Source organism: Gymnodraco acuticeps, unplaced genomic scaffold (assembly GCF_902827175.1).
Source record: "Gymnodraco acuticeps unplaced genomic scaffold, fGymAcu1.1, whole genome shotgun sequence".
NCBI classification, from domain to species: Eukaryota; Metazoa; Chordata; class Actinopteri; order Perciformes; family Bathydraconidae; genus Gymnodraco; species Gymnodraco acuticeps.
In genome coordinates, this window is record NW_022992053.1 from 531,904 (window position 1) to 545,781 (window position 13,878).

General features: G+C 46.2%; 1 protein-coding gene across 2 annotated transcripts; it reads right to left on the reverse strand.

The window, feature by feature from the left end:
• Window positions 1-321: 321 nt before the first annotated feature.
• Window positions 322-12,789, reverse strand: insig2 (insulin induced gene 2). 2 transcript variants are annotated; one of them, XM_034202075.1, is made up of 7 exons: window positions 12,539-12,789; window positions 10,832-11,041; window positions 10,367-10,539; window positions 6,317-6,441; window positions 1,777-1,943; window positions 1,369-1,468; window positions 322-1,173 (listed from the first exon to the last, which is right to left on the reverse strand). In XM_034202075.1, the coding sequence occupies exons 2-7, from the start codon at window positions 10,951-10,953 to the stop codon at window positions 1,132-1,134; spliced, it is 729 nt and encodes a 242-aa protein (XP_034057966.1). In that variant the 5' UTR covers window positions 10,954-11,041; window positions 12,539-12,789; the 3' UTR covers window positions 322-1,131. The 2 variants fall into 2 exon arrangements, with proteins under 2 accessions (XP_034057966.1, XP_034057965.1); XM_034202074.1 differs by lacking the exon at window positions 12,539-12,789 and adding an exon at window positions 11,825-11,995.
• Window positions 12,790-13,878: the final 1,089 nt, after the last annotated feature.

Sequence of the window (13,878 nt, forward strand, 5' to 3'; positions counted from 1 at the left end):
CTGGAGCTCACAGGATCCTCAGCTCACACTCACAACGCCGTCAGTATGCTTCAGAAACCAGCCAAACATAATGCTAATTGTCTATAACATCAGTTTATCCATCAGTTCTGTGGTAATGTGTGTTACATCACTAGATATTGAGCTAGAGAGATTACATGGACCCAGTTCTACCTTCCAAACTTCATGATCTAGTTATAAATATATGATCTATTTTGTAATGAAGATTAAGGATTCAAATTAAATCCACGTTCAGCAGTTTCACATGTACACAGCACCGCACAGAAAATGTTGAGCTAAGAAGATTAATTGGGAGATTTGGCATTTACGCTGATAACGCTAAATGTTGGCCTTTATTTAAACCATGAAACTAGTAAGGATACATATAATAATTGACTAAATGTTGCTCCCTAAAAGGAACAAATCATTACAAAATGTTTTATTCTCCAACAATAAGTGAATTCTTTAAAAAAATGCACACATCTCAAAGCAGTGTTTATGTATGCGTGGAACTCATTTAAAAATGTACTAAAAGCTCTTCCAAAGCCCTCAGAAGATTTCACGATCAATAGGAAGTCGTCTCAAACCAATGATGTACACATGTTGGTGGCTTCACAGCCAGTGTACAGTACACAGCATAATTCCTTTATCAAGAAAATGTCAAGTCATCACATACATTAAACAGTCAGGTCTATAGATGCATATCTTTTCAGATGCAATTTAACTAGGCTGTGTGTTCTCCACTGATACATGAAGGCTGTGAAAGACTGGTGATAAGAGCAGACTTTAAAACTGATCCTGTGTGACTGTTTGGCACAACAAAGCTGATCTGAAGAACGATAGATGCTTTGCTGCTAATCCCCCGCAGGTACGTAGAGATAAACAGCAACACAAACACAACAACCTCCGCCCTCATTGTTTGTCTCAGCTCAGTTAGAAGCCACCGGAGTTCTGAATGACCTGACAAGAGCCAATCAAAACTACTGTCATGTCCATTGGAAAGCAGCAGGCAGCCAATCAGGAGTTCAGGTCTCGTTGGACATGCCTCAACTGTGCGTATGCTGCATGAAGATGTTCTCTGATAACTGCCTCTGGCTTCAGACTGCTGCAATTACAAGGGCCTGGAGAGATCCCTCAGTCCTGATGGGTCTTTTCCTGAATGAATTTGTATTCATACTGAAAGAAAACACAAGAGCAGGAGAAACCAATTAGATTGAAACCACTTTCATGGCCAGTATCTACAAGTGAATAACTTTTGAGGACACTGATCAACTCTGACACCTGTATTTGCTTTACCGTCCAAGAAACCAGCATGGATCTCAGACAGTGATTTGACAAAGCAGACTTAGTCAAATGATTCAAGTTTCTTACCAAGGCTAGCTGCCGCCCTATGTTTCCCATGGTTATCACCCCCGCGAAGAAGATGCACGGTAACCAGGAGCGAATATACAGGAAGTCTGGAGAAGTATACCTGTGCAGAGAGGAAGCACATGACAGCAACTCTGAATTATAACATACCGACACTTAACTTTCATCCATGTTTTCCTAGGATTATATTAAATATTGCACAACAAATGTACTGAAGATATTGAAAACAGGAATGTTTTCAAATGAAAAAATAGAAGATTAATACACAATTACACTAAAGAAAGTTTCTACTATGTGATTTAATGACTATGTATTCAAAATTCTGAACCTGCAAACATTTGAATGTGTTCCACTTTTTGTCATCAATTTTCTTGCACACTAAATGTATATAAACTAGGTGTGTAAACTTACTGAAAGACTCCATTATAAACAAGTACTTGTGTGGCCAGCGTAGCCAACAGGGCGATACTGACCCCCAGGCCAAAGCCACTGCGGGAGCGGTCAAAAGTCCACCACAGTCCGATGGAGAGCGCCGCCAGAGTCAGAGACAGCTGCACGTTGTTGGCAAAGTCCACTTTCTGACAGAGGTAGGGTCAAGGACCAAGCAGTCAGTGTCTGGAAGCTCTACACTGGGTTCATATCTGTGTGACAGTGCAGCCCTGCTCTGGAGATCTCGCTGTGTTCAGCCAGATAGCCACAAAGAATACAAGCAGACAGATTAGGCTCCTCCTCTCTCACTTATGACGAAATGGATCGGCACTTTGAGAGAGGGGGGAGGAAATATACAGAGGAGGGCGGAGGCGTCCAGAGGAGAGAGGGGGGAGGAGGCGTCCAGAGGAGAGACGGGGGAGGAGGCATCCAGAGGAGAGTGGAGGCGTCCAGAGGAGAGAGGGGGGAAGAAATATCCAGAGGAGAGAGGAGGCGTCCAGAGGAGAGAGGGGGGAGGAGGCGTCCAGAGGAGAGAGGGGGGAGGAGGCATCCAGAGGAGAGTGGAGGCGTCCAGAGGAGAGAGGGGGGAAGAAATATCCAGAGGAGAGAGGAGGCGTCCAGAGGAGAGAGGGGGGAGGAGGCGTCCAGAGGAAAGAGGGGGGAGGAAATATCCACAGGAGAGAGGAGGGAGGAAATATCCAGAGGAGAGAGGAGGAAGGAAATATCCAGAGGAGAGAGGAGGGAGGAAGCGTCCAGAGGAGAGAGGAGGGAGGAAGCGTCCAGAGGAGAGAGGAGGCGTCCACAGGAGAGAGGAGGCGTCCAGAGGAGAGAGGGGGGAGGAGGCGTCCAGAAGAGAGAGGAAGCGTCGAGAGGGGGGAGGAGGAGTCCAGAGGGGAGAGGAGGGAGGAAATATACAGAGGAGAGAGGAGGGAGGAAGCGTCCAGAGGAGGGAGGAAGCGTCCAGAGGAGAGAGGAGGCGTCCAGAGGAGAGAGGAGGCGTCCAGAGGCGAGAGGGGGGAGGAGGCATCCAGAAGAGAGAGGAAGCGTCGAGAGGGGGGAGGAGGAGTCCAGAGGGGAGAGGAGGGAGGAAATATACAGAGGAGAGAGGGGGGAGGAGGCGTCCAGAGGAGAGAGCGGGGAGGAAATATACAGAGGAGAGAGGGGAGAGGAGGCGTCCAGAGGAGAGAGGGGGGAGGAAGCGTCCAGAGGAGAGAGGAGGCGCCCAGAGGAGAGAGGGGGGAGGAAATATACAGAGGAGAAAGAGGGGAGGAGGCGTCCAGAGGAGAGAGGAGGGGTCCAGAGGAGAGAGGGGGGGAGGAGGCGTTCAGAGGAGAGAGAGGGAGGAGGCGTCCAGAGGAGAGAGGAAATATCCAGAGGAGAGAGGAGGCGTCCAGAGGAGAGAGGAGGGAGGAGAGAGGGGGGAGGAAATATCCAGAGGAGAGAGGAGGGAGGAAATATCCAAAGGAGAGAGGAGGAAATATCCAGAGGAGAGAGGGGGGAGGAGGCGTCCAGAGGAGAGAGGGGGAGGAGGCATCCAGAGGAGAGAGGGGGAGGAGGCATCCAGAGGAGAGAGGGGGGAGGAGGGGTCCAGAGGAGAGAGGAGGCGTCCAGAGGAGGCGTCCAGAGAGAGGAGGGAAGAGGAGGGAGGAGGAGAGAGGAGGGAAGAGGCGTCCAGAGGAGGGAGGAGAGAGGAGAGAGGAGGGAGGAGGCTTCCAGAGGAGGGAGGAGGGAGGAGAGAGGAGGCGTCCAGAGGAGGGAGGAGGGAGGATAGAGGAGGCGTCCAGAGCAGAGAGGAGAGATGAGAGAGGGGGGAGGAGGCGTCCAGAGGAGAGAGGGGGGGAGGAGGCGTCCAGAGGAGAGAGGAGGGAGGAGAGAGGAGAGAGGAGAGAGGGGGGAGGAGAGAGGGGGGGGGAGGCGTCCAGAGGAGAGAGGGGGGAGGAGAGAGGAGAGAGGGGGGAGGAGGCATCCAGAGGAGAGGGGGGAGGAGGCATCCAGAGGAGAGAGGGGGGAGGAGGCATCCAGAGGAGAGAGGGGGGAGGAGGCGTCCAGAGGAGAGAGGAGGGAGGAAATATCCAGAGGAGAGAGGGGGGAGGAAGCCTCCAGAGGAGAGAGGGGGAAGGAAGCCTCCAGAGGAGAGATGAGGCGTCCAGAGGAGGGAGGAGGCATCCAGAGGAGGGAGGAGGCATCCAGAGGAGGGAGGAGGCGTCCAGAGGAGAGAGGAGGGCGGAGGCGTCCAGAGGAGGGAGGAGGTAGGAGAGAGGAGGTAGGAGGCGTCAAGAGGAGAGGAGGCGTCCAGAGGAGAGAGGAGAGAGGAGGCGTCAAGAGGAGAGTGGAGGCGTCAAGAGGAGAGAGGAGGCGTCCAGAGGAGAGAGGAGGGCGTCCAGAGGAGAGAGGGGGCGTCCAGAGGAGAGAGGAGGCATCCAGAGGAGGGAGGAGGTAGGAGAGAGGAGGGAGGAGGTAGGAGGAGGCGTCCAGAGGAGGTAGGAGAGAGGAGAGAGGAGGCATCCAGAGGAGGTAGGAGGGAGGAGAGAGGAGGGAGGAGGCGTCCAGAGGAGGTAGGAGGGAGGAGAGAGGAGGGAGGAGGCGTCCAGAGGAGGTAGGAGGGAGGAGAGAGGAGGGAGGAGGCGTCCAGAGGAGGCGTCCAGAGGAGGCGTCCAGAGGAGGCGTCCAGAGGAGGGAGGAGGGAGGAGAGAGGTGGGAGGAGGCGTCCAGAGGAGGTAGGAGAGAGGAGAGAAGAGGGAGGAGGTGTCCAGAGGAGGGAGGAGGTAGGACAGAGGAGGGAGGAGGCGTCCAGAGGAGGGAGGAGGCGTCCAGAGGAGGGAGGAGGTAGGAGGGAGGAGGTAGGAGAGAGGAGGCGTCCAGAGGAGGGGTCCAGAGGAGGGAGGAGGTAGGAGAGAGGAGGGAGGAGGCGTCCAGAGGAGGGAGCATACACAGGTGCAGGTGGAAGTGTTCTCACTGCAGGAGTACCAAAGCTCCGCCCACAGCCGTCTGAGCTGCTTTGAATGGTAAAGCATGATCTAAGACATTTTTATGCACTTTTTTGTTTTGTTAAAAAATGTATCGAGAAATCCTAGAAATGGGTTGGTTTTAGGGTAACGGTATTCGTCCCGTACCGTCACGGTTCGGCCGTCACGGTTCGGCACATGCAGTCACACGGCGAATACGCCTTTTTTTACGAGTGGGAAAAAAGTCTGTCACTCAGGGCAGTATTACACTATTTATAACCCAGGGGGCGGTATTGCGCCTAAAAGCCAGCCGCCCGTAAATAACAAATGAAGAACAAAACACAACAAAACGAACACAATACATGAAGAAGAACAGTTAGCTCTGGCGAGTTCACACAACACACAGGAGCTAGAACCCACCTGCTTCTTTTAAATCAGGTGTGTGGGAACATTTCGGGTTCCCTGTGGACTACAACAATGATGGGGTGCGAGTTGTGGATCGGATGAGGACGGTGTGTCGGCGTTGTTCGACAGCGGTGCGGTATGCTAGTGGTAACACGTCAAACATGCTCAATCACATCCGAGTCAGTCTCAGTCCCCAGCGAGAGGGTTCTCGACGGCAGGTGACATAGTTACCGCCAACAGATCTGCCCTCACTGCTGACAACGTAGACAAACTTGAAAGTAGAGTAAAGCTTGAGTACCTTTATTTAGGCATAATGGCCTCACACACTCACAAGTTAATTACACATGTTAGACATTGCTCCTAAAGGTACAGATTTTATTTTGTTTTATATTTATCATTGTATTTATTTTATATTTTGACATCAGGAGATGTTATACAGTTCTGTATTGCCTTTTATTGATTGTGATTGAAACACTTTCTTATTATTTATTTTAATATTTTCAAGACATTCTTTAATGGCTGTAACAAGACACAGCTTGTTACAGCCATTATAAATAATATGGCCATCTGAGTGTGTCTGGTTGTGGTTTGTTTTTAACTGTGTAATACAGTTAATGATTCCAAATGTTAGAGTTCCTTATTTTCATACCAAAACTTGCACTACTGTTAAAAATAAATAACAGCAAAAACAAATATGCATTTGGGACTTTTTTTTGCTTTTCCTTGTTGTACCGAACCCGTACCGAACCGTGACCCCCAAACCGAGGTATGAACCGAACCGTGACTTCTGTGAACCGTTACACCCCTAGTTGGTTTGAATCATAATTTAGGATTTGTAATAGTGGTGCTGCGTTGGTGGATATACAGAGTAAGTGAAGACATTTGGAAAGTAATCCAGAGCCTATGTTCATGCGATCCATTATAAATAGGAAGAAGTGTAGAGAGCCTGAAGTGACTCGAGGGAATCACGTTTCATACCCGAGCACTCCTCTGTCCTACATGGTGAGCTCAGACATAAGGGAGGGACGAGTGAAGGAACAAGGAAGCTAAATAAGGTTTTGGGATGAAACTATTGAAACCTACTGGAGTCTTACTCAGGCTTTTTGTTTTTCTTAATAACATATGGAACAGAAAGACAACAGATGCAGAAAGCCCCAGATTGTCAAGGATACAGCACTAGCGTGATTGATGCCCACAAAGACGGCCACGCAGCGCATCACACTGGACCACTCCCGCTTGAACTTGTGAGGCTCCCCCAGGCGCCGGTCGATGAAGGGGTACAGCAGCCCGATGCCCGCTGCAGGGGACAGAGGACACATGAACACAGACCAACATCCAGGCAACACAGGCCGCTCCCTCTGCTCTGATCATCATGTGGGTGGGGCTGGGAGAAGAACCTTTATTATTACTTACTAGTTCATTACTCAAACATACTTTTATCTTAATAAACAATCATATGTTTTCCTAGAATGAAGAGACTTTCAAGGTTATTGGCTTATCATGAACAATTGTGTGCTGGATATGATTCTAGTGACTTCCTTTGGGTTCCCACCTTGAGAGTTGAAATCATGTTTTATTTTTTCATTCTGTTTCAGAGCTTGTTAATAATGAAGTTTGTGTTGTCATTCTCTGTGATATTTGTAGTCATTGATGCGATGAGAAAAATCAATGGAGAGCCATTTTCTTTCCAACTAACTGTGTTCTCTAGTAACTTGTCTTTATTAATATTGAATAAGTTGTAGAGAAAATAAGAATAAAACTGAATATATAAAAACAATAGGCATTCAGATAGCATAAATTCAATTCTGATGAAGCACTCAACCAAAGAGGGAATACTGAACGGCCGACCAGGATCACCAGAGCCATGTTTCATGTGACTGATAAACCTTTGTTCACAGGACGCGCGATAAAGCAATAGTCAAAAGTCAAAGTTTCCTCAGTGCTCCGTGCCGTGAGGCTACAAATAATCACCTTCTCTTTCCTCACTATTCCTTTCACTCAAAACTATTGGAAGAAAAACATATTTTTGCCAGTATCCAGTTCCAAATGCCAGTTACTGACATAAGCAGGCAAAAACTTGACTCGAAAAACTTGAATCAATTCAGCGATAGTGTAGCTTAGCAGTTCTGCTGCTTTCGTTGCTCGTAGTGTGAACAAAAGCGACCGTTTCTTGTTCGACAACAACTACAAACAGACTGGATGTATTTAGGTCAACCTATTATAAACGTGTTGTTCTTTCCATTTCATGGTCAGCTTGTGTGAGTCAATGAATGAATGATTATGTGGCTAATGTATTTCAACTGTAATTGCCACTGTTTTTTTACCTAAAATTTGACAAAGCCTACAGCCATATTTAAAAAACAAAACAAATTAACTGCTGTGATTTACATCACAGCTCACATCCTTTGAACTACCCAAATGTGGTTTCAAAACCGATTAATTTTAGCAATGAGTCAACAAAATACAGGAGCCCTCCCCTGGGGGACTAAGCATTGTGTGTGTGTGCATGTGTGCGTGCGTGTATGTGTGGTAGCAACAAGTGGAAGCGACGTGGTGTGTCTGGGGAGGGAGAGAGCCCCGGGCTGTTGTGTTTAGTGCGGAGCGGCTGGGGAACGCTGTATTACTATCCACAGCTCTGCTCCCAGGGGACCACATTTCAATAATGGCAGCTAGTGGAGCCTGAGGGCATGCGGTACACTAGTATGCAAGGCTGTGTGCATGTGCTTATGCTGGTTTACAGATGGATTTTTAAATACATTGGAGCTGTGCATTCATAGACCTGTATGTAACAATTCTGCAGATCATATTTTAAGATGAATATCTCATTGCCCTTTTCTACATATATTGGTGGTGTTTACTGTAATGGAAGACTTCTGGAGCACGGAATCGAAACACAATGAGAACACAGAATAGCTGGAACTTCGTGACAAACACTGAAGATGTATTTGAAGTAGGGATGCACGATATTGTTTTTTTGAAACCGATACCGATAACTTCCTGCTTCTCAAGACCGATACCGATAATAATATAATATATATATTAAATGTACCAGTAGTTTTTGCACACCTGGTGGTAAAAAAAAAGACTAGTAGTGAGCAAATGACATGAGCATTACTACTATGAACAAAACAAAGCCAAGAACAGTTTTGACTCTCGTCAAGCGCCATCATTTCTATGATGAAGTTAGAGATCGTTTTAGCCCTGGGGTCGTCTCTGGCAAACGTCTTGCCTTTTTCAAAAGCCTCGTCGATAGATAAAAGCCCCGGTGCCTTTGCAGCTGGCTTTGGATTCGCCGCTAGTTTAGCAGCGCAGGCGTCTTCGTACGCTTTTAACACACCATCGTAGCGATGGCGATGTTTCAGGTGACTGATCAAGTTGGAAGTATTATAGCTCGTTGCCTTTTTCTCTCCTCGTGGAACTTCTGCATTGCATTTGTTAATACAAATAGCAAGCGAACTATCTAACTGTGAAACTTTGAAATAGTCCCATACTACCGGCGACATGTTTGTTTACTGTCCTGGCTTCACGGCTGCACACCATTTACGTCACAGCCAGGCATGAGTTAGGGAGCGCTGGATTTGTGAAGAACTCCCCTCTTCCTAAACCACTAATACCACAGTACTGGCAAAACGGGAGGAGCCGAGTGAAAAACAAGCGCCCCTCATCCCAATCCACCCACACCGCAGTATTGTTTCTTTTTTTTTACCCAACAAATATATTGTATATTATCGGGGCTATTAATACTGGTATCGGGTTTATCGGGATGACGTCATAATTCCTAATATATTATTATATATATAATTATCGTGCACCACTAATTTGAAGTTAGGGCCGGAGGATTGACAAAGACATTTGCTGCAGACACAAAGTGACACAGCGCTTGCCAACCGGCAGGAACAGGGAGACAAAACACTGAGAGCACAGCAGCCCAAGGCTGGTCTGTGCTCAGTGAGGGCAGTACAGATTGATCAACTGGGTCAAAGGTGTGGGCCTAGGAACATCTTTTTCCAGCATCTACATCATACAAAATAAACAACAATACAGCTCTGCAGTGTTGCCAAGCAGTTAGGATTAGAAGTTGTGGTTGTATATGATAGGGTTGAGTATCTTAAGGAATCTGACCAAGTTTTTTATTCTTTGATTATTTGATTCAGAATCACTTTGCAATTCAGAATAGATCTTTTATTAAGAACATACAAAAGAAAGGAACTTCTTTATTGTTCTTCTTAGGTCAGCTGCAGTCCATTCAAATATATAAATATATATATATATATATATATATATATTAGGGCTGTCAAGTTAACGCGTTAATAACGCAAAACATTTTTAACGCCACTAATTATTTTAACGTGCGATTAACGCATTTGTCCTCGGCCCGCCCCGTAGTTTCAGGGCCCAAAGGCTTGACGTTGTTGTTGTTGTTGTTGTTGTTGTTGTTAGTTGGATGATGGGAGATTCTAGCGAGAGTTATGGATACAAAAAAAGGTGTTTTAAACAGCAAGCCAAGCACACTGCTTGCGGCAGACCACGCTTGAAAGTTTGCCGGGGAGACGCCTGGACAACAACAGCGATAGCTAAATGGGGGGCTACAGCTTAACATTGTGGAGGACGAGGGGCTGCGTTAGATCATTCGGATCGCATCCAACGTGTCGACTGCACATCACAGCGCATTGTTTTAACCCACAAACTTCAGTCTCATGCTTTGACTGTTATGAAGACAGAGGAGCGGCATTTCGCCGACACCTGTAAACAAGCTTGTCTGTTTGAGCAACTGGCTCAGTGCAGAGAAGTACACAGGGTTGGGAGAGAGTGTAAGAGAGAGAGGTTCCAGGTTGTTGTGTTGAGAATATTCAGGATATATTCAATATGATTGTTCCAATAATAAACAAACATTTGCATAAAGCATATTTGTCCACTCGTATGTTGATAAGAGTATTAAAAAATATTCCTCTAAGGTACATTTAGAACAGATACAAAATGTGCGATTAACTATGGACATCATGCGATTAATCGCGATTACATATTTTTGATCGACTGACAGCCCTAATATATATACATGCACAAGGAAAGATTTATTGTGAAAACACTACACACCCCCCTACACTATTTCACCAAAGAACCACAGAACCATTTCCGGCCATTGCTCCCATCTTTCCTGCCACCGAAACGTAGAAATAAACGCAAACTACATGGGACTTTCACTCATATAAGTGTTCACATACCTGAGGCTGTGCCACAGCAGGGTGGCACCCACCAGGCAGAGGAGAAGATACTGCTTATGACGTCGGGGGGGAAGAGAGTAACGTTTCTCTGCACCTGGAGTAAGTTCAGCACCAGGGACAGGAAGACTCCCACAGAGAACAGCATGGCCCCTCGGATCAGCAGGTTGGTGGTCCTACAATGCAGATGCAAAGCAGTCAGGAGACCGGGTACATTCCTCCACTGTTATGTGTAACACTGCAAACTGATAAACATGACATGAGGCACACAGGGCCTCAAAAGACATTCAGTGTACTGCGTCCAATGCCCAGCAGACTCATACATGTCATGTTAAATGTCCCATAGCTATGTTACATATAGCAACAACAAAAAAACTACAATTCTATATTGGATAACAAAAACATATCCATTCCTGTGGTCAACAGGTTCTTCTTCTAAAGGTGAGATTGTGTGGAGAATAAGCTAACCTGTTAGTGATGACGGAAATATAGGGGCCCCGCGAAGGCCCCGGCGTCTGCCCGGGTCCCGACCACTCCTGCTGGCCTCCGGTCCCTGCACTGTTGCTCATGGCTGTCAGTGTTAGGGACATTTATAAGCATAGGTCTGGAAAATATACGCTCGATGACGTCTTTATCCGCCAGTGATTTTAAAGTCCTCCTCTGACATCCCAAACCAAGCTGAAAAACAAGGACAGGCAGAGGATTACAAATACTTAAAAAGTCCATCCTGAAACACAATTTACATCAGCTATTTTAAATATTCACTTTCTACTTAAGTATCGTACTACTTATATACACAAGTATAAACACATTAGAGATAGAACGTCCAAAGATTTTTCTAACAGATAGGGATAGAAAAATACATACATTTAGCTAGCTCGCTACATGGTAAAGAAGTGAAAAATACAGTAATATTTAAAAAATGGTTATACATTTGTTTCTTTGTTTATGGAGGGGGGCCTCGTGATTCCTGAGTAACACTCTAAGCTGTGTCCAGCTGACAGAGGGAGCAGGTTCAGTGTGTCCCCCTCATGCACGGTGGGGTTAGATAACTGGACTGCACTCACCTTTAGCCCCAGTCTGTGTCTGGCAATGTAATTTGTTAACAAAACTAACTTTACAACTTTAAATGTAGAATAATAATCATCGACGGTGATTCTATAGAAACTAACAGCAACCTGAAGATTTGAGCCAAATCGCTAATCAATAAACGAAGTCAAAAGCATTTACCCGTCTGTCACTAGCAACTCACTTTCGGTAAATACGTCCAAAAAAGGAAACTAAACACCTAAATTACGGTAAAAAGCGTTAACAACAAATAGTTGTGATGGCAGCGGATATGCAAAGTTAGTTAGCTTGACATTAGTTAGCTACTCTCATTATAGGCAATAGCTAGCTAGCTCAACGAAAATGGTCAATATCAGTTACCCGCCTCAGCACGAGCTGTGGGGAAGGTCTTACCTTATGTTGACAGAGACGTTACAATCCGATAAGACATTTCACATGACTTTAAACTAAACTATGCTGCAATACGCCAAATATGAATTAGCCTTATGCTTCTCTCCTTGTGACTACTTCCGGCTGCCCAAAGTGATTGAACTCGCCATGACGCATGACGCAACTACGTTACACAAGGCAGACGTATCACATGATTAGAGGTCCATGTATGAACCAATCAAAGACGTTTCAATTCTAACATCTTTGATGAACCTCAAACAGCTGGATAATACTTCATAAATCATTTTATTCAAAATAATAATATTTAAAAAGTGTATTGTAAATGTTACACAATAATGACATATTTAACCTGGAAATGAGTTGATTGTACTTGAAATTATGTAGTTTAGAGTATTAATTTGCAGAGAATCAGGCTACTGTGTGCGTTCTTTATAGCATGTGCTTTTCATGACTTATTATAGTTTTTGTAAAATTGACAAAACCCTCCAAAAGTTACACACACACACACACACACACACACACACACACACACACACACACACACACACACACACACACACACACACACACACACACACACACACACACACACACACACTTCTGTTACATGTTTGATTTGCTCTAATAGATTTACAGAGATGCAGAGGTGAGAAAGTTGCAGTGTGAAGTGGATCAATCTTAATCCTCAATACCATTTACATTCCGTTTTGTATTCACCATAGGTCTGCTGCTCAATACCAGGTTTCAGGGATTATATCTGGCAACACAATAGTTGGAACAGTGGCGAGCCGTGACTTTTATACCTAGGACCTCTGACCCCCCCTTCCCTCGAAAAAAAGAAGAGATATTAGGCTTGTTTGAGACGCGTTGCGGCTCGCCTCGAAAGTAGACGAGAATAGCCGATCGCAGCCGGGGGAGGTCTCAAAAAGCTCGCCTGAAATCGGACAGCTCGGAGTCCATGCTCGGAGTCCATGCTCGGAGTCGGCTTCGTCTTCTTCTTCTTCTCTCGGTTTTTTGGCGGATTGCAAACAACTTTAAGGTGCATACCGCCACCTCCGGAGTCGGCTTGACTCGGTTTGCATTTATAAAGAATGCACACACGTGTTTAATCGTTAATGTCAGATATGTACTAAGTAAATACATTTGTTCCAAGAGGTGGACGAGGGCAAGTACTGCGGCATGGTGATGCTGGACCTACAAAAGGCTTTCGACACTGTCAATCACCCCATTCTGATTGACAAGCTAAAAGCAATTGGTTTTAATAGACTATCGGTGAGCTGGATGCAATCCTACCTGGAGGGGAGAGAACAGATGGTGGAGGTAAACGGTACTCTGTCCCCCCCCCCCCCCCCCCCCCCCCCCCCCCCCCCCTCCCAGTGAGCTGTGGTGTTCCACAAGGAAGCATATTAGGTCCGTTACTGTTCCTAATTTATGTAAATGACATGTCATCAGCATGTGACTGCAACTTGTTCCTATTCGCGGACGACTCAGCCCTGCTGGTCTCTGACAGGAACAGGTTGCAGGTTGAAAAAACCCTCAGCTCCGAGCTCGGCAGAATCTGCACCTGGCTCGCCGATAATAAATTATCATTACACCTGGGTAAAACAGAGTCCATTCTCTTCGGTTCGAAACATAATCTCAGCAAATCCGACGACTTCTCAGTTGCAGTGGGCGACATTATTGTCACAAGTAAGAAGGAAATTACATACCTAGGATCTATTCTTGAGGCAAACCTCTCCTGTGACAAAATGGCATCCAATGTAATAAAAAAAGTCAATCAAAGAACTAGATTCCTATACCGGATCTCCTCTCTGGTAAACAAAAACACCCTGAAAACTCTGGCAGGAGCACTCATTCAAGGGTACTATGACTATGCTTGCACGTCATGGTACCATAGCACCTCCAAGGCGCTAAAAATAAAACTTCAAACATCGCAAAATAAACTGGTCAGACCAGTGCTGGAATTGGGCCGGTACTCACCGGTACGCAGTACCGGCACTTCTGGTTCTGACCCATGGAGTACCGGCACTTCTTGCTCAGTACCGGCATGCTGGCGG